The 21555-nt window shown below is 47.7% G+C and overlaps 2 protein-coding genes across 3 annotated transcripts in view; both read right to left on the bottom strand.

The window, feature by feature from the left end:
- The window catches only part of LOC133015732 (signal-induced proliferation-associated 1-like protein 1), a 40317-nt gene extending 22743 nt beyond the window's left edge, over positions 1-17574 (bottom strand). For both annotated transcript variants that reach the window (XM_061082999.1, XM_061083000.1), the window contains exon 1: positions 17469-17574. The gene's annotated coding sequence lies outside the window, so the exon portion shown is untranslated. The remainder of the gene's footprint in view (positions 1-17468) is intronic.
- Positions 17575-19827: 2253 nt separating this feature from the next.
- gpx2 (glutathione peroxidase 2) lies at positions 19828-21004 on the bottom strand. Its single transcript, XM_061082862.1, has 2 exons — positions 20774-21004; positions 19828-20181 (listed from the first exon to the last, which is right to left on the bottom strand). The coding sequence occupies exons 1-2, from the start codon at positions 20993-20995 to the stop codon at positions 19828-19830; spliced, it is 576 nt and encodes a 191-aa protein (XP_060938845.1). The 5' UTR covers positions 20996-21004.
- Between the last annotated feature and the right edge of the window lie 551 nt (positions 21005-21555).

Genomic DNA, 21555 nt, shown 5'->3' with positions numbered 1-21555 from the left:
ACTTTAATCTAACAGCTGCCCCGTCAAAACAAAAAGAAAACTTATTTTTTTTACAGCCTTGATTGATTTTGGGTTTGTGAAACCATCACCAACATCCTACACAGTTATTTCACAGCTTTATGGTCCATATACACATTAATTTACAGAGGCTGAGCTTGAGTTGGTTTAGAGCCTCATATTGGATGATGGGGTTATAGATGACTTGTCTTTATTGAGGCTGAGATTTAAGATTGTCAGCTTTTAAAAGTTGTGTGTTGTAAAAAGCAATGGGGAGGAAGCAGTGTGCTGCTGCCTGGAGAGGAATGTGAAAAATTCTAATGAGATGGCTGCCTGGCTTCTGAACTGCAGCAGACAGGGGCTGAGGTTTAAGAGTGGAAGGCTGCTCTGGGCTGCACTTTCCCTCTCCCTGCCCTATCCCCTTCCAATGCTAGGACTCCATTAGACAGGCAGGGAAGTCCTGATGCACACGGACAGGTACACGCAGAGACAAGGACTTGAACACACATAGCAAATGAAAGTAGGACACCAACTTCTATAGAAACTACAAGAAAACAGCACATTCATTGATTTGGCTCATAAGAATAAAAACTAGCAACTCTTGGGACAGTAGCTATTTTTGAGTGCAACAAACCAAACTGATTTTTATATCTGCAGACATCAGAGACAGCCCTTCAGTCCCCCGGCAGCTTGTAGAGATGTTCTTTCTGGAGTACCTGTGTGAAACCAAGAATAATTTTTCTAGGAAATCGCCTTTGAGATGTAAATCGAGGTCTCCTTTTAAAGTCCAATCTGGGCTGCCAACAACAAAATGCAGGATTGTCTCTGCAACATCTCTTCTTGGTATAACCAAACAAGCACATTTGAGTAAAATTTTCTAAAATAATTGTCAGTCACCGCCACTGCGTAGACAGCTTAGCTGCTGCAGTCATGCCTCCAGCAAAATCAGGTGCCAGCATTTGCAGGTGGGAGAAATTCAGGGATCACAATCTTGTTACCCAACAATAGATAATGGCTGTGAATTGTATCCACAAAGACTTTTCTTTTCATTATTTTTATAAGGTGACAAAGAAATAAATCCTTGAGAGCCATATCTCATCTCGACTATAAACTTTGCCGCCCCGAAGTCCCGACAGATACGGCTCTTGTGTGATCATCTGTAATCAAGGATAACTTTCACAGCAGTAAATAGGAGAAACAAAGGTTACTTATAAGCAGGATCCCCGGTCATCGACCGATATGGTTGGTGTGTGTAAGTGGCACTAGACAAATGAAGCACCATAAAGATTATTGCAGCAAACCGTGGCACAATTTGGCCAAGAACCGCTATGAAGCCCAAAGTTCAACTGGTGTCAACTGCTACTTCAACAAACACTCACCTGCAGTGTTAGATAAGCACGACCACAATGTAATAATTGACATCTAGGCTACTGATACTATGATAAGCTGAGATCATATTTGAACTTATTAATTAGTTATTTCATCAAAAAAATCATTAATTAAAAAGTTCTGGACAACTTGAGCCGAGAAAAATGTATATTAGATATATTTATTCATGTCTGTCTCTGGTTGTAAAGTAATCTTATGTGGGTTCATTTTAGGTTTTGTCACTTTGTTATTGAATGCAGAATAATCAGTGTCCTTGGACATGCAGGGTGTCAACACATGAGGAAAGTCAAAGTGCTAAGGTTCACTAAAAAGGCAAACATAATTTGCTATCAGATGGCACAACTTAAAACTGACACTTGAGAAATGTAATATGACACTCCTTAATCCTGCTCCACGCACAAAACAAAATGACAACCATCTTCGCACGGGCACACTGCCAAACAGTTTATTTTTCCCGCACCATTTCCTCTAGGTGAAAAATACCTACTTTTTATATGGGATTTTCTTCCTGTGACATTTAGTGGGAGAGAAAACATGAACCCCTTACTTTTGGACACTCTCTCAGGTACTTTTTCTACCTGTCGCTTGTAAAATAATCCAGCCTTGGCAGTCACACATTTGTATTTAAATACTGTGGGTTCATTGCCATTACATTTATAAATGTCCACTTGTTACTCCATAGTAAACATTTCAGGCATTACTTGTGTTTGACAAACTTGACCAGAGCAGCCAGGCGACCAGTGAAATGCGAGTATTACCCAGCAGTGTGCCTTGTTTAACAGGACTGTGTGGACTTGTTCAAAGATGTGTTTATATGGACACTCCATTTCCTCTGCTCTCCCAACAAAAGGTAAATACCCCCCCTTTAATATCTGAAAAGCAGTGTACCTACTTGATACAAAACAAATTCTTACAGCTCAGCATGGGGCTGGCACACGCCTCTGCATGTACTGAAATGTGTGTGTGTGTGTGTGTGTGTGTGTGTGTGTGTGTGTGTGTGTGTGTGTGTGTGTGTGTGTGTGTGTGCTGAGATGAAGCAGTTCCCATCAGTAGAGGATTTAAATAGAAGGGATGCGAGAGAGCATAATTAACAGTGTTGATGCGGGGAGGAGGGCTGAGTGAATAGTTTGTGTTCGTCGTCTTTAATTCAGCATCACCACGTGCCAGAAGACAGAGATGGGGCTCAGCCAGGGGGGCGCTAAACACTTCCAAGCCTGCTATTACTTCATTCGCAGATCACAGGCACTCACGAGCAAAACCAATCTGAATGAGCTCGCAGTGCTACTCACATGTCGTATGCATCTCATATGCAAAGACTTGTTTATGTCACAGTCTGCTCATCTCCTGTCTGCTGGTATTTTTCCACTCCTCTGTCTCTGCTCCACTCTACCTGTTAGCCACGCCCCCTCATCAGGCCAACTCTCCACACCTGTGACAGCCCTGGCTGCATATAAGCCTGCTCCTGTCTCTGCTTCAGTGCCAGATTGTCTTGCGTAAATGCCTGACCTCCAGCATTTCTCTCTCCGGCCTGCTACCTGTTATCTGCCTGCTACCTGCTCCGGCCTGCTACCTGCTACCTGCCTGCTACCTGCCTGCTACCTGCTCCGGCCTGCTACCTGCTACCTGCCTGCTACCTGCCTGCTACCTGCTCCGGCCTGCTACCTGCTATCTGCCTGCTACCTGCCTGCTACCTGCTCCGGCCTGCTACCTGCTATCTGCCTGCTATCTGCCTGCTATCTGCCTGCTACCTGCCTGCCACCTGCTTGCTACCTGCTTGCTACCTGCTCCGGCCTGCTACACAGCTCACCACTGAACCTGTCTGCATCTAGGTAATCCTCCTGCTGTGGACCTTGCCTCCACTCAGCAACACCAGACTCACTCCTTGCCGGATCTCGCTGAAGATCACTGGGAACAAAGACTTTTCACCCTGCCACTGTTAAGAACTGTTTTAGACTGCAGTGAAAAATAAAGTTCATTACCAATTAAGATCTCGTCTGCCTGTGCTGCATTTGGGTCCTCACCATACCCGTGACAGTACAATCTGGCCAGACATGGACCCAGCGCACACGCCGATGGATCGCCTGGAGAAGGTAGAGGCGATGCTCCAGCACCACGAGGCGCTGCTGCTTTCGAACTCAGCAGATGTTCGACTGGCGGTGACTAAGCAGGAGCAGGCGTTTACCTTGCTAGCCTCGCAGGTCCAACAACTCGCCGCAGCTTTTGCTCAAGCTGTCCCTCTGCCTCCAGAACCAGTCCAGCCTCTACCAGTCCCGGCTGCCTCTGCTTCCGCCTCGGAGCCTCGTGTGGGGGTTCCTGAACGCTACGCCGGAGACGCGGAGGGCTGCCGCCCGTTCCTCACGAACTGTTCCATCCTGTTTGCCCTCCAGCCCCACACCTTCGCTTCGGAAGACGCCAGGGTGGCGTTCACCGTGAATCATCTGACGGGGCGCGCTAGGCTGTGGGGAACAGCCGAGTGGGAGCGTCGCACTCCAGCGTGCTCCACTTTCCAAGCCTTCGCCGCTGAGCTCCGCAAAGTGTTCGGAGAAGCTTCCCGAGGTCCGGACGCTTCTGGAGGGCTTCTGGGTCTGAAGCAAGGGTCTCGTTCAGTGGCCGATTACTCCATCCACTTCCGCACCCAGGCTAGCTCCAGTGAGTGGAACCAGGCTGCCCAGTGCGACGCATTCCTGATGGGGCTCGCTGACTACATTAAAGACGAACTGATTTCATACGACCTTCCCACCACTGTCGACGGCATCATTGAGCTGGCGTCCCGCATCGACCGTCGCATTCAAGCGAGACAGCGGGAGAAACATCAGGGGCTCGCAGGACGACGCCAGCCCGCCCCTTCACCAGCGGCTTCCGACGTATCGATGCTTTCTGGCTGCCGGTATTCAGGGGAGCCTGAACCCATGCAGGTGGGTCGGGCCAGTCTAACTCCAGAAGAGAGGAGGAGACGCCGCGAGGGGAGCCTCTGCCTGTATTGTGGCCAAGCGGGACACTTTATTTCCAGGTGCCCGCTAAAAGGTCGGGCTCATCAGGAAGGAAGGAGTTCCTGGTGAGTCATACATCTAGCTCCTCCTCCAGCCCACGATCCCTGTGCCAGGTCCTCCTGCTACTGCCTGAGGGATCCCAGACCCTCGCCACCCTCATTGACTCTGGCTCTGATGCCAACATTATGGACTCTAACCTAGCTCTGCAGCTGGGTGTCGGTCAGATTCCCCTGCCAGCTCCAGTTTCCACCAACGCTCTGGATGGCCGACTTCTGGGAACTGTGACCCACCTGACAGTGCCTATACGGATGTTAATTTCCGGGAACCACCATGAAACACTCCAGTTTCACATCCTGCACTCTCCTCGTCATCCTCTCCTTCTGGGGTTCCCATGGCTCCGACGTCACAATCCACACCTTGATTGGACCACAGGGGCGATCCTGGGGTGGAGTTCATCGTGTCACCAGGTCTGCCTCAAGCAAGCCGCCACACCACGACCTTCTGCCACGACCAGTTCTTCTACCGATGTGCTGGGGGTCCCGGCTGAGTATCTGGACTTCAGGGAGGTCTTCAGTAAGGCCAAGGCAACCTCCCTGCCCCCACATCGGCCCTATGACTGTGCCATCAACCTCCAGCCCGGTGCCACGCCGCCCAGAGGACGCCTGTATTCCCTGTCCGTTCCTGAGAGGGGGGCGATGGAGACATATATCAATGACGGTCTAGCGGCAGGCATCATCCGCCCTTCCTCGTCTCCGGCTGGAGCAGGTTTCTTCTTCGTGGAGAAGAAAGACAAGACACTCCGCCCCTGCATTGATTATCGTGGATTGAATGACATTACCATCAAGAACCGGTACCCCCTGCCTCTCATCTCCTCAGCTTTCGAGCTCCTAGAGGGGGCCACCATATTCACCAAGCTTGACCTGCGCAACGCCTACCACCTGGTCCGGATCCGCGAGGGGGACGAGTGGAAGACGGCGTTCAATACCCCCACTGGTCACTACGAGTACCTGGTGATGCCCTTCGGCCTCACCAACGCTCCTGCTGTCTTCCAGGCTCTGGTCAACGACGTGCTCAGGGACATGCTCAACAAGGTCGTCTTCGTGTACCTTGATGACATTCTGATCTTCTCCCGCTCCAGAGAGGAACATGTACATCACGTCCAGAAGGTCCTCCAACGTCTGCTGGAAAACTCCCTGTTCATCAAGGCCGAGAAGTGTGAGTTTCACGTCTCGTCTGTCTCCTTCCTGGGGTACGTTGTAGGGAGAGGGACCGTGGAGATGGACTCAGCCAAGGTTTCTGCCGTCACCACTTGGCCCGCCCCTGATTCCCGCAAGCAGCTGCAACGTTTCCTGGGCTTCGCCAACTTCTACCGGAAGTTCATCAGGGGCTACAGTTCGGTGGCGGCCCCCCTCACAGCTCTTACCTCCTCCAAGGTTCCGTTTCTCTGGTCCACGGCCGCCAATGACTCTTTTCTGGCCCTGAAGACACAATTCACCTCGGCCCCCATCCTCCAAATACCGGACCCTGAACGGCAGTTCGTGGTCGAGGTGGACGCTTCCGACTCGGGAGTGGGGGCTGTCTTGTCCCAGAGAGCAGCCTCCGACCAGAGGTTGCACCCCTGCGCATTCTATTCCCGACGTTTGACCCCGGCAGAGAGGAATTATGACATTGGAAACCGAGAGCTCCTCGCCGTCAAGTTGGCTTTAGAAGAGTGGCGACACTGGCTCGAGGGGACTAAACTGCCGTTTCTGGTATGGACTGACCATAAAAACCTTGAGTACCTCCAGTCCGCCAAAAGACTGAACTCCCGCCAGGCTCGATGGGCACTCTTCCTGACCCGCTTCAACTTTTCCCTCTCCTATCGACCGGGGTCCCGCAACGTCAAGCCCGATGCCCTGTCCCGTCAGTTCTCGGAAAAGGAGGGGGACAGGACCGACCCAGACACTATCCTGCCTTCTTCCCGTCTGGTGGCCACACTCACCTGGGAGATAGAGGAGAAGGTCAGGGTCGCCGCCCAAGACCAGCCCGGACCAAGTGCTTGCCCTCCCAACTGTCTGTTCGTCCCGCCTGACCTCCGGTCCGAGGTTCTACAATGGGCCCACAGCTCTCAACTTACCTGTCATCCAGGGATCCAACGGACCAAGGACGTGGTGCGGCGCCGGTTCTGGTGGACGTCACTGGATGAGGACATTCGGGGGTTCGTCAATGCCTGTCCCACCTGCAACCAGCACAAGCCGGCTCATCATGCCCCTGCCGGTCTTCTACATCCTCTGCCTGTGCCTCATCGTCCCTGGTCGCACATTTCTTTGGACTTTGTCACCGGTCTACCACCATCCAGCGGCAACACTACTATCCTGACGGTGGTAGATAGGTTCAGCAAGATGGCACATTTCGTGCCCCTGCCCAAACTCCCATCTGCCAAAGAGACGGCTAAACTACTCCTCCTCCACGTCATCCGTCTCCATGGCATCCCAGTGGACGTGGTCTCTGATCGGGGTCCCCAGTTCGCCTCAGTATTCTGGAGGGAGTTCTGCTCGCTCCTGGGAGCCACCGTCAGCCTGTCCTCGGGGTACCACCCCCAGTCCAACGGCCAGACCGAACGCAAGAATCAGGAGATGGAAACGGCACTACGCTGCATGACGTCTCAAGACCCTACTTCTTGGTCCGAACAGCTTCTATGGGTAGAATACGCCCACAACACCTTGACCAGCTCCGCCACCGGTCTCTCCCCCTTTGAGTGCACCTATGGGTTCCAACCACCGCTTTTTCCGGCACTTGAGAAAGAAACATCCTGCCCCTCTGTCCAGGACTTCATCCGCCGTTGTCGCAGGACTTGGACCCGAGCCAGGGCGGCTCTACTCCGGGCCGCTGACCGCTACACCGCGGCCGCCAATCGCCACCGCTCCAAGGCCCCAGACTACCAGCCGGGTCAGAAAGTTTGGCTTTCCACCCGTGATCTTCCCCTCCGGGTGGAATCCAAGAAACTGGCTCCTCGCTTCATCGGCCCGTTCGAGATCCAGGAGATCGTCAACCCAGTGGCAGTGAGGCTCAAACTCCCTAGATCCATGCGGGTTCATCCCACGTTTCATGTCTCCAAGGTTAAACCGGTCCAAGAGAGCGCCCTGGTTCCTGCCACACCACCTCCACCGCCTCCTCGCCTCATTGATGGAGGTCCCGCCTACACTGTCCGTCGTATCCTGCAGTCTCGCCGGCGTGGGAGGGGATTCCAGTACTTGGTGGACTGGGAGGGTTACGGCCCTGAAGAAAGGTTCTGGGTTCCTGGGAGGAACATCTTGGACCGCACCATCATCAGGGATTTCCATCGACGCAACCCCACCCAGACGTCCAGAACCAGGCCACCTCCCAGACCACATCCTCCGGAGTCCCCAAACGACAGCGACGACAGTCTCCCCGGGACCAGGGTCTTGGAGATGGACACTGGGCTCTCGGACGAGTATTAGCCCTCCTCCAGGCCCCGCCTCCCACCCGGTTTGGTCCATTCGTCTTGGGACGTCGAGAGCCGTCCCTTGAGGGGGGGGTTCTGTCACAGTCTGCTCATCTCCTGTCTGCTGGTATTTTTCCACTCCTCTGTCTCTGCTCCACTCTACCTGTTAGCCACGCCCCCTCATCAGGCCAACTCTCCACACCTGTGACAGCCCTGGCTGCATATAAGCCTGCTCCTGTCTCTGCTTCAGTGCCAGATTGTCTTGCGTAAATGCCTGACCTCCAGCATTTCTCTCTCCGGCCTGCTACCTGTTATCTGCCTGCTACCTGCTCCGGCCTGCTACCTGCTACCTGCCTGCTACCTGCCTGCTACCTGCTCCGGCCTGCTACCTGCTACCTGCCTGCTACCTGCCTGCTACCTGCTCCGGCCTGCTACCTGCTATCTGCCTGCTACCTGCCTGCTACCTGCTCCGGCCTGCTACCTGCTATCTGCCTGCTATCTGCCTGCTATCTGCCTGCTACCTGCCTGCCACCTGCTTGCTACCTGCTTGCTACCTGCTCCGGCCTGCTACACAGCTCACCACTGAACCTGTCTGCATCTAGGTAATCCTCCTGCTGTGGACCTTGCCTCCACTCAGCAACACCAGACTCACTCCTTGCCGGATCTCGCTGAAGATCACTGGGAACAAAGACTTTTCACCCTGCCACTGTTAAGAACTGTTTTAGACTGCAGTGAAAAATAAAGTTCATTACCAATTAAGATCTCGTCTGCCTGTGCTGCATTTGGGTCCTCACCATACCCGTGACAGTTTAGACTATACCACTAGATCGAAGTCACACGTTCACACAGGGGATAAACAGTGGGTAACCACACGTGAGTCAAAATGCAAATGAGATCATGGTGTTTTGAAAGCGTGGAGCCCGGTGCCCGAGATGAGAGGTTTGATGGGTCTACCATGCACCACAGGCTGCTCCAGGCTGGGGGAATCCATGCTTCCTTCCACAGCGTCATGCATGCATGTGTGTGCCCATCAGGGAGAACACTGTTCACTTGCCCAGTGTTAATCTAAGCTGGGCTCAAGCCAATACAGCCATTTACTCCTGTGGCTTGGCTGCTAGCAGTGGAAATAAAATCCAGTCAATAATATTTAAATCAATAAAACTGAAAAATCATTATGCTTAAAGACATCAAGCATGCATGGCACATACAGATCATTATTGGAATACTGATCACATGGCCCAAATAGTGTCTGGAAATAAACTTATCAATGTTAGATCATTAGTCCTGCAGCAACACATTCGCCAAGTGGTTGGGGGTGCATAACACATGTGTGTGAATGCCCTGAGCAGCGAATATCTGGATGGCCATTTGCTGCAGGTCATTGCCCCCACAATATACAATCTTTACTGTCTGTCTTTACTGTCCCTAGCAAATAAAGGCATAACAATGCAATAAGAGCCCCAAAGTAGTAAGTAGTAGTAAATTTGCCAGATTTTTTTCACCAAGGTCCATGAATTATTCCCTGAGAAATTGGTGAAAAACACTGCCCTGGATCCGTCCCCTTGTCTGGATATGTGCCAAATGTAATGGGTTATTTCCTGGCCTATGTCCCATCCTTCCACAAAGCTTGGTGGAAACACATCGAGTAGTTTTTGTTTAATCCTGCTGACAATCAAACAAACAAACAACCCTATCCTCCCTGGCGGAAGTAATATTATTGGTCACTTGATAGGAACAAACTATTAATAACTACTTTTATTATTATATATACTGTTGCTGCCATTATTACTACTATTATTACTATACTGCTATTATATTGGTATAATTACTATCTTATATAAATATATATTATGTTATATTATATACTATATATATTGTACTATTTTTATATACTGTCTAACAATAACATTACCATCATATCATCAGTTCTATTACCATCATCTTGCCACTGCACCTTATCTACCTATTTATCTTGTGTTTCTGTTTTTATTCTTTCTACCTCAATATTTTTTATTTTATTGTATTGTATTGTATTTTATTGTATTCAAATATACCGGCTGCTATGACGACTTAATTTCCCTTCGGGTATGAATAAAGTAATCTATCTATCTAGCTATCTATCTATCAAGTCGAAGGAGCAAGATAATCTTCAAGTGATATTGTGATTTGAATTTTATTGTTATTTCAAATGTCTTGAGTCTCCGGGTCTCAGGATGCTTGTACTTCGATAGTTGCTTTAAAGGTCCATCTTTATTATTGTAATTCGAACTGCAAAATGTACGTAAAATATGTATTGTATTTATGAGCGAGCGTGTGTAAGTGTGGTACGAAGACAGGTTCGGGGTGAGAGCAATTAGCTCTGCGTGTGCAACTGTGTATGAGCAGCAAGGTCAGCACACAGCAGCCTGACAGATTCTCACAGCAGACGTGTCAAAACGACAGATGCCTGCGATGTTTGGAAGTCATCCACTGCCTTGTCCTCTCACATCCTCTGCCTGATTACACAGGGAGCAAACACGACATATCACAGGGCACAGAGGCAGAATGAGTCCTGATTAGGCCGCCTTTACCACAGCAAACTATAATATGCTTTTATTAATTAAAAACCTAGAAACAATCATATGTTGGGAGAGAAAAGCGTCGCCTCTGTTTCCTTGTAGTTACAACAACATATAGTCTGTTGCTAAAGCACAGACACATTAACTGAATTCTCTGATCAGATAACAGTCTGACAGGAAAAAAGAACAACAATATTTTTCAACGACACAGAAATACAATGGAGAGCTCTAAAAGGGACTTGAAACCCACTATGGGAAATAACTTTATTTTTTCACAACATTTTAAGAATGGGACACTTAAAAACTGACAAGTAGGTTTGTTCTGTATTTGTCTCGACAAGTTGTGACAAGGTGATGTTTAGGAACAGAAAAGGTTTGACGAGTTGTGGAAGGGGTCAGGACCCTGCTGAGCAAACATGAGAAACACGAGCTCCACGGCAGCAGTAGCATTGACCACAGGCTATGTAAAAGCCCCCCCCCCCCCCCCCCCCAGAGAATGTAACCAAATCTATCACAAGATGCTCAACACATCCTTTAGAGTTCCAATAAATCAACAGCTGCTTGGGGGTAAGAAATCCACCTCTGCAGCAATCAGAGTAGAGCACATAAACCAATCTGATTACACAGATGAATCGGGGCAAGCCTCAGTGGGATGCATTTTAAATGTACAAGGATTCCCCACAGACGCAGAGCAGCATGGGAGTGCTGCTAGGATCACAATAGGATCCTTGAGAGCGCAGCAGTGATAAAGAAAACACTGGTAGACCGGAGTCAAGGTGAATTCTTGATTAATAGCTCACATTGGCCAAATAGATGCTGTGCAGCCGCTAGACATTTTCTGTGTGTCTGGTTTGTAAGATGTACTCTTCACTTCATTCTGTAATTAACCGTTTAAAGTTTGCAAGAATGGCAGCATAAAAAATAAGTACAGGCCCTTGCCAGGTGAGCATTTTAACAAGAGAGCAGGATGGGCTGCAGTAGTGGGGACAGGGGGGAAGCTTCAATATGAGCCGAGAAGAGGACCATTGAAGTGAAGAAGTGTGTGTGTGTGTGTGTGGGGGGGGGGGGACAACAACAACGGAAGGGCTTATTATGCTCTCACAAAACCTCAGGGGGATTCTTTGTCGCGTCTCCCGAGAGGCCTGACTGTGCCCTACAGCATGGAGGGCAGTTTAATTCCCTAACTGAGGACTCTGTGGAAAAGCTCAGGTGTGCTTCAGCATTAGTAGGAAATGGAAAGTGGTTACCCAATGCACTGTTGTGCACGTGGAAAGGTTTGATGAGAGTGCAAAAAAATCTACAACAACGGTGTAGCATATTTAAACAAGGAAACCGTTTCCCAGTCATTGATTTTGGCACGCGTCCAGGGCATAGCCCAGTGCACTTCCAGTCCAATTATAAACAGTCAGGCCACAGAGTTAATCAATCCATACAGAGTCATTTGGACTGTGATAAGTCAGTTAGTGTTGCATAACAGTGGTGCCCTGCACAAATCACAATCTGTGCCAGGAAATCACAGTGCAAACCTGCACAGTGTGCTGCTGCTGCAACTGATGGCCTGCACTGCACTGCACTGCCACTGGCATGCTCCGGCCGCCCCTGCAACTGTGGTTTATCATGCACCACGAGCCAGCTCCATGCAACCACATCTCATTTTGAACAGCAGCCCGGAGTGCACTTTCAATACTTTGCTTTCCATTAAAAACCAAAACGAAAGTTAAAATACACAACAGTAACATGTGCTTAATTAATCAGACAATTGTCTCAGCAATTCCTCTGTTTTAGTTTTGGCTGCAGAATTAATCAAAATGCAATTTACAACCCCCTCTCCCTCGACTCCCCAAAATTTCTCCCGGCTGGCAATAATTAGTACATTGCATTCCCAAAACACACAGAGTAGGAAAGTAGAGCCACTCTGCATCGTCCAGAGTGTCTTCTGAACTTGTGTGGGGAAGTATAACACTTGATTTATTCTCCTGGGATTGAATTTTTCTGTTTTCTTTAGGTAAAAGGTGAAGTTTCAGGGTATTACACTTTACCACAATGTTTAAAATCCAATTCTGTCTTGCTCTTAATCTATATTCAAGGCCACACAAACTTGCAGTGCATTTTTCCTTTGCACTAATGGCAACGATAACCGCGCTGAACTAGTCATTAGTTCTGTAGAGACGCGGCGCAGAGACATTACAACACGCTCCCCTCATTTACATCAATTTACCACTAACAGAAGCACTTAGAATATGGTCAGAATGTTGTGTCTCATGTTTTATACAGGAAAATACCTAAATGCATATTTATAACAGCTTTCAGTTTCATCTGTAGCAGAAAAAATTGTAGGCAGGGTATCCAGGAATACATCAATGAAATACACAGGAAACAGGCAGTGAGAGAGGAAAGGCTGGGAAGGCAGTCTTCTTTGTTAATGGCCAGCCCTATCTGCCCTTTGCACCTGGAGCAACATTGAAAAAAGAGACTATGGCCTAATTCATCAGGCACTGTACTGTTAATACACTGGATGACCTAAACATTAAGAATAATGTTGTTTCTATGCTACATTAACAAGGCTGAGGTAATAATACTGATGGACGTGGATAGGCTTCATGAAAAGGGAACAGGCACACTTCACTCAGTCCACCTGAAGCTTCAGTGTGTGTAAAAAAAAGTCATTGGAATCAAGCAGAGGCCTTCAGCTCACAGTGCTCTCATTCTTCCCACTCAGCGTTAAGAGCAAAGCAGGAACTCACAGGGTGGAAATGGATTCCCTGGTTCCAAAGCAAAGGATGTGGAATTTCAGAGCAGTACAAGGTTGGAGTTTGTTTTGGGTTTCTTAAAAGCACAACACAAACTCAAGCAACAATGCTTTCACTGTTTAAGCTGGTGTTGCTCGGATATTGTTCCGAAAGTCTTGTTTCGCGAGTTTTTTGAGAAGAAAACTGTATGCAGTGTGTTGTGGTGCCAGGTATTCCTGCTTTAGAACACTTCACGTGGCAAAAGCAGCTCTTCAAAGTAACAAAAACAGTTATATGCATGAACAGGAATGAGGACAAGCTGAACAGACCTGTCTACGAGATCTGTTTCGAGATCAGCCATGACCAAGCCCTCACGCATTCCTGCTACTCAGATTTCCGTCCACAGGAGGGACAACAGCAAAACCTCTGTTGGTTTTTGTATGCGGAATTATTTTTCCACCGCTGCCCACGTTGCCTCTGCATGGGGCACAGGCCTGCAACCCCCGCTTGATGTTTTGATTCTTCTCCGAGCAGAGCTCTGTAAATCCTTTCCAGAGAGAGTGTGCAGAGCCAAAGACAAGAGACAGTGTTGCAACCGGCAGACATGTCCCGACAACACCGGGCACGTCGTCACAGTGTGGCAGCAGAGATGGCCTGCAGTAACACACCATCATCATCATCAGAATTCCAGATTTCATTATGGAAAGTTTCTCCTACTTTTATAACCCAAATTTTTTTTTCCTACAAAGTGGTTGTGTGTCAGACTATTTTTTCCCCTTTCTCCATCTTCCAATCTCTGTACCATGTCGTACTATTTTCAGTGTGCATGAGGTTTGATGGGAGCAGAAAAGGGGAATTACACAGACTCTGATCTCTGCATAGCTGTGGGTTTTGGTTTCGGGTTAGGAATTGGAAGCAGGGTGATACAGAGGTTGCCTAAGTCCAGGGACATTTAAGCAAACAAACCACCAAACTGAGACCCGGCACTCGGCACAGATCGGAGCAGGCAGCGACACTCGTGCACCTGTCCTCACGGTGTCAGCCCAGTCAGGGTCAAAATTTGCCTAAACTTTATGGCAGGTGGGGTGAGGAGGGGGGGAATTTTCCTTTGTCTGTTTGCATTTGCTCGGTGACAGTGTGCTGAAAAGAGATTACATCATCGCCATTGTAGCCCCTGAGCCCTCTGCCCCCCCATTTGTTGAAACACCGCGGACCGTCCAATCCAGACAAAGACGGAGCATTCCAACATTTTAGCAAGCAGGAAGCGCAGAACCACAGTCGCACCTCATTACAGTCAAACTCGTCCACCCCCCAACCCACCCCACCCCCCCCCCCCCCCCAGCCACCAGCAAAAAGATGCTCGCACTGAGAAAAAAAAAACCCACCCGGGGCCATATAGTCATCAAATCATTTGACTTCTGACTATTGGGTGATAAATCCTGGCCAGACACATCACACATGCTAAAACTGACGGAGCTTCCTTTTTTTTTTTTTTTTTTAAGTGATATATATCATGCTGTTACTGGAGGTTGTGTCAGAACTCAGGAGTACATGACTCATTTTGGTCTTTGTAATCGAAAAAACAGGCCTGAAGAAATCAGCCTTGTAGCTGACATTGACCGTGTCAGTGCAGCAGATGATGCAGAGTCTGTATCTCAAGGTCTGTGTAGTCTGTCGTCTCGTCTGTTGTCAGTAACAGACACATGGGAGGTGACGGGGGAACCCACGTCAGAGCAGATCGTCAGCCAGGTGGCGCTGCACATTCCCAAAGGGTGAAGTCAAGAATTTTGAGATATTATTTAACTTCTGTTAGGGAAGGAGAATACATTCTATTCCAGATGTGCCAGTACCAAAATCTGAAATAACTCTGATACTGCTGAATCGAACCAATCTTCTACCACGTCTTTTAAGCATATTAGTTTCACCCAGCGAAAACTGCAATTCTTGTTTCCCGGAAAAATAACTTCTTCATTGCTCCAAAACAGCAGTTGTGTTGTACTGCCACTTGCAAGTGCTGTTTTTAAAGTGGTGAAGAAAAAGTGATTTCTAGTGGGGTAACGTTACCGAGAGTCTAATTAATATTATTAATTCTCTGTATGTATTTTATTTTTCAAAGGGTTCAACATCAGGCCGTACAACAATGACATCAATCATCACTTCCATACAGAGTTAGTAGCATAGAGCTGTTGAATTACATTATAGAAGTTGGGTTTTCATTCGTTTTTTCTATGCACTGGTTATGGATTGGAATTCGGTATCGGCCGATACGTAAAGACCAGGATGTCGGAATCATTATCGGGAAGAGAAAATGGTAACGGAACACCCCTTCATTAGATACATCTTTTTCAATCTCATAAATCATTAAAGAATGATCCACTTTGAACCTGAGCATCAATCATAACAATAATCCCATTATTAATTATATACTGTAAACAGTTAATTTAAGCATTTCCTGATGGCCACTTAGCATAATTGCAGCCCACACATTCCAGAGGGGCAAATTATAAAACAGTACAATGCTCCGCTTGTTGTTGTCTTTTATCTTTGCTCGAGCTATTCCCTCCGAGCCAATGCACAAGAGACAAAAGAAACTTAAGCCCAACTTAGCAACAGGAAGCATCCCTGTGTGAATGTGTGGGTACGTTGGAAAAGACACTACGACAAACCAAGCACGCTAGCAATTGTTATTGTTACGTGAGAAGTATGATGCAAACAGTGAAAATAGAAACGCTGTCCTTCAGCAACACAACAGCGGGAGGACTATTTACGCCGGTGAGAAATGTGAGAAGCAGAGGCTTTTCCCAAAAGAGACACAGACCTGTGTGTGGTGTTAGAGTTTGCCTGTAGTTGCATTTTGATAAGAAGCAAAAGTCTTTTGACTGATCTTGTTGATCTGCTTATTGTGATATGGCTGCAAAGTGCACTGTCTGAATGAGCTGTTTTCAGGCTCACACATGTCTGTCTTATCTTCAACGTGAATAGTTGAATTGTAGGCCAGATTCCCTTTTTAAAAGGAGCGAGTATATTACCCCCAGTCGTGTCAGAAAAAAGAGCTGCTGACATTTGCATTAGATTAATTCCCTGGAAGAAATCCCATCAGAGAAAAAGCAAGAAGTCATCCGGTGTGAAAACAAGCAGTGGCACAAAGCTGAGATTAGACTCACTATTAAAAATGGCAGTGGGACCTGTGCGATCAGTCATGCCCGCCGCGGTCGGCTAAGCCCACCAAGAATGCCAAAAATCCTTGATCCTTGCCCAAAGCTCAACTCCAAAGCGTCCTATTCTTTCCACCTGACTCATGCCAAGCCTTGCTACTGGAGAGGGAGCTGTGATTCAGTGAGAGGGGAGCCCAGTGATTTTTAATTTCCTACCTGCATAGTTGTTGCAGCTGATATTTTGTAAATACCGGAGACAGGTCTACATGTGTCTGAACTTTGCAGGGTTGGCACCGGTGCTACGAAAACAAACCTGGGGTCCCTGCATTACCAGATATTTCCTGTTCTCTCCTGGTGCCTCCACTGTGATGCTCTGTATTCCTCTCTCCTGCCTGTGCTGGACAATAAGGATGGTTTTGTGTATATTCTGCAACATTAGGCATAACTAAATGAGCAAAAGGAGGTTTCTGAATGGGTGTCACCTGATCACGATGGGTCCATGACTACCCTGCATATACCCTGATGTACAGAATTCTCATGTCACCATGCGTTCAGCCAGATGTTGAACGTGGACAGGCTGTGAACCAAATCAAATCGCACAGATGTTGCACATGGATTGCCACCCGGTGTGTGGAGCGAGGGCTGGTGTGGCAACAACGCGAGGAAACACCACGCCGGAGAAAAACACACGAGTTCCACCGGGGGGCACACGATGGGTGCCACCTGTGAATCGCCTGGGAAAGCGATATGCCCTTGACATGTACACACTGCACATACATGCGACGCAGCAGCCCAAGTGATAGTCGGGTCCGAACGCTTCTCAGCCTCATTAGTTGAATTAATAGAAACGGAGTGACTGCGCACTGGCTCCACACATCACAGAGAAGGGCTTTGTCCCCACGCCGCCGATAGATGCTGTGTGTGTGTGTGTGTGTCTGTGTGTGTGTGTGTGTGTGTGTGTGTGTGTGTGTGTGTGTGTGTAGGCACCTTGAACGGCAAGCAACACCCCGCACATGCCCGTAGCCCCGCTGCCTCGGACTCACCTTCCCTCCGGCATGTCACACAACAACAATCCAGCGAGCTCCTGGTTCTTTTTCCTCTTTCTGTTTCAACTCGTAGCCAGGTCCATGCCCCCCCCGCACACGCACACACACACACACAGGCTACACACACAGACACACTGCGCACGGCTCCTCCTCACTTACCTCCGCGGGGCTGGTTGAGGGGGGGAAACTTTGACGAGCTCCCGCTGGAACCGCAGCCGGCCCCCGGTGTGTGTGTCCCCCGGCTCCGGTGTGTGTGTGTCCCCCGGCTCCGGTGTGTAAGTCCCTGCTCCAGTGTGTGTGTGTGTGTGTGTGTCCCTGCTCCAGTGGGTGTGTGTGTGTGTGTGTCCCGGCTCCGGTGTGTGTCCCTGCTCCGGGGAAGGCAACTCGGAAGTTTGATAGAAAGTTCGGGGTCGGCCTCGCTGCGCTATGCAGCTGCTGGAGGGATGAGATCATCCAGGCTGCCCCCCACCCCTCTGCCACCTACCCGCAGTCTCGCGAGAAGCTGTGGTCGGGGGTAAAAAAAAAAGCTAAAAAAAATGGAGGAAGGGAAGCAAACGTTACCGTGGCAACAGCGCTCACCTGAGGTCTCACTGGAAGCTATAGGTAGCATGAAAGCTCCAGTGTTATGAACTCTGTGTGTTCGTGTCTCTGTGGCTCCTGTTATTCACACGTTTATGTCTCACTGTGTTCCAGGTACTTTTTTAACAGACTTTATTGTGTGTTTGCTTTGTTTTGTTTAAATGTAATCTTTCAACTGACAACACAGACATTTTGCCACGTAAAACTAACTGTAAGTTAGATGTTAGTAGAAGTACGAGTTTGCGCTCACATCCACACACACACAAAATACACACGGGTTTCTGCAGCTATACTTTTCAGATCTTTCCTAAACCTCCTCCTTAACCTAAACCTAACCACAATTCACATCTAAACCTTGACGATGACCAATTTATAACTGAACCCTAACCTTAATCTAACCACAAATTATATCTTAACCTAGCCACAAATCATATCTTAACCCTAACCTTAACCAGGAGCTGAGAATTTAATGAAGTTTTGCCTCATTAGGACCAGGCCTTTATCCCCAATGTCAGTATGTATGCTGGAAAAATAAGTCATTATCATAAGTATTGTCCGGAGCTGAAGTTAGAGTTTTGGTCACAATTACACATGTTCAAGAGTAATGAGACAATTGTTTGTCTTACTCCATCGGGTTTTTTAGTCTATCAATACCCTATTCTATAGAATTGATTGGAGTGGTTCATCTCATACATAAATTATCTGTCGGGATATTTTTCTGCAAGCTGCATGTGAATGTGTGGGAGAGCAGAATGGAGAGCGCCCATGTATTCCTCATCCAGTAACTGCTCCTTATATAGGTTACACTAACTACCTGGCAGTCAAACGCTGACCAGCAGGATTACCTCATTATTGAAATGCCTTCATGTGTCATGTCACCACAATGAGCAACGGTAGTGAGTCAAGCTACAACTAATACAGTCAGCACAAATGAAAACCAAAACTGTGTCGGGTGACTAACTTTCACTGCTGTCACAAATGCCCTGGAGCAACGTGTGCAGCCTGTGGCTCTGACATCATCAGCAGATCCGAGTCACTGCTAGTCTGCAGATCTTGCAATCAAAACTCAAGCAGGAAAATAGCTCTTTACACGGCAGTGAGGGCAACAGATTCATGAATTTGTGACTCAGGGCTGGTCTTCAGGTGTCACTGTGGCACTAAAGCATTCCTGCAGCTGTCCAGGCAACTGGTATCAGCAGACCTCACAGGAAGATGTAGATCCAGTGCATTTGTGGAGATCTCGGCATATAAAGAGTGAATCAGCAGGTCGGAGGATGCATAATGCAGAGGAACGGCCTGTGAGTTATCTCAGTGAGCATTTTAATGTGCAGTGACAACATGCATCACAAATGCACATCCTTCCTACTGTGTTTCAAGCCTCATTACTATGTCCATTCAGAGCTGTTAGAGACATGACAACAGCTATTTCTGTCAACCTGCAGCAGAGGCGCACACCATGAACGCCTAGAGTCTGATTTAAAAGAAGGATGCTGCACCAGTGAGAGTTTTAACGTTTTATTCCAGTGCAAACATTTTGTGAGCGTGTGTTGTGAATGTTAATGCATTACAGAGGTTGTCTGTTTGTTTGATCGAATCTGTAGCACCATCTGCTGGCCCGGCTAACATAGGACAAGAAAGAGAAACACATGCAGAAGGAAATACATAATGTTCTTCCAGTGATTCATGTTGTTATCCCCATACTTTAAACCTGCAACTCTACAGCATAATTTTCTTTACATGACAAAACATGCTCACAAGTGCTTTAAAGAATATACTGAAAATATCCATCCATTACTGTTAAGCACTTACAAGGCCTCAGATAATATTCTCTCAGTGTTTCAGAATATCACCGTCATTTAATAAGACTTAAAAGTGTGGAGGACAGCACATCAGCATAGACTTTGATAAATGAGAAGTCATTATGAGGTGGGGGCTATTCTTAGTTCTTGGTTAATCTTAACAATCTGTGAATGTCAGGCTCGATGTCAATGGTGGGGAACATTTTGCTGTATCTCTTAAAGGGCTCTCCTTCGGGCCCGATGAGGAATTTCTCAAAGTTCCAAGACACGTCCGTCCTGCAGACAGGACTCCAAACCAGAAACTTGGGGTCCTGCATGAAGGAGTTGGGGTCGTCGTCGGGGTAGGGGAGCTTGTTCTTCAGATAGGCAAACACGGGATGCGTGTTTGTTCCGTTGACGTCACACTTCTCAAACATGGTGAAGCCGGCCTGAAAGCCGCCGCCTGGACGCACATGCTGCAGGGAGCTCAGGATCTCGCCGTTGGAGCAGTTCTCCTGCGAAACACAAGTGTTTGTTTTAATCATATATTCCACACAGCAACACTGTAAAGGCTCTAGAGACGAAGTTTGCTTCCAATTTTTGATGCTAACAGAAACTAAGGTGATTATACAGTTGCAATCAAGTCCAATCTCCATGAGAGTGTCAGACAGATGCTTCAAATCTAAAGGCAGGAGCAGAGCTGAAGAATCAGCATTAGCTACAGTTTGCCCACTTAAACACACAACCAACCATATTCCATATTATAGGAAATATTCTCACAGTGTAAAGCAAACATGGGAGGATGCCCATTTTTTAAGGAGTGAAACTCAGCATTGCCAGGATATGGGGAGTGTTCCAACGCTTAAGATCCTGTTCAAATAATGGATTTGAATTGGCTTTGAATATCTGTTTGGAGTCAGGTAGAATGAATCTGCCTAAATACACACAAAGGCAGACAGGACAAGCTCATGCAAATTAGCCAGACAGAGCTTTAGATTTAGAAAAAAATATTTTTTATCCCAAAATGTTTGTATTGCAAGCGCATATGGCACTTTAATGAGATTTCTAACCTACATTAAGACCAGCTATTGGAGGGTATCAACTCACCTGATAACCAAATTGGTTACAGGGGAAACCCAGGACCACCAGCCGATGGGGGTACTTGCTCTGAAGTTGGTTGAGCTCGCTGAAGTCCCGGGTGGTGGTGCCTCAGAGCGAGGCCACGTTCTCGATGAGCACCACCCGTCCCCGGAACACGTTGAAGTCCACCGAGTCGCCCTCCAGCTTGGTGGCCTTCAGGTCGTAGAAGGTCTTGGCGATGAAAGTCATCTTGGCTCCTGTGCTTCCACACTGGAGGTTGGATGGGGTCTTGGTGCTTGACAGTGTCCCGCCAGCTTGGTCACCTGACTCGGTCGGGACAGAAAGCTGCTCTTTCATGGGTGTCAAATAGCTCTGCAGGAAACTGATCTCCACCTGACACACAATACTCCTCATAAATTTCTGATAAATTGTAGAATCTGAAAACACACAAATACCTGAAGCAGTTTCTTGATTCACTGAAGTGTGGTATCCTTTTCAGAACAGTGTCAATATTCATATTTTTTACCCTAAACACAACATATTTTTTAATAACTAGAATTATTTTAGACTTTTATGATCATCATAAGCATGTATTTAAATATATATACTCAAATCTGAGTCAAATCAAAGTGTTGAGCAGGGAAAACTATTTGTATTCTAGCGATTATTTGGCTTTATGTATTTTTTAAGACATGTATCAGTTTTCTCGGTCATCAAACATTTAAGCGATGATCACCTATCTTTCAGAGCAAGTGATGAAAAATGAATGAATGTACTGTTGCTGCTCTCTCGACCCAACTTCACCATCA

This window comes from Limanda limanda, chromosome 12 (genome assembly GCF_963576545.1).
Source record: "Limanda limanda chromosome 12, fLimLim1.1, whole genome shotgun sequence".
NCBI lineage: Eukaryota > Metazoa > Chordata > Actinopteri > Pleuronectiformes > Pleuronectidae > Limanda > Limanda limanda.
The sequence above is the reverse complement of the archived record's forward strand: the minus strand, read 5'-3'. Positions and strand labels throughout refer to the sequence as shown.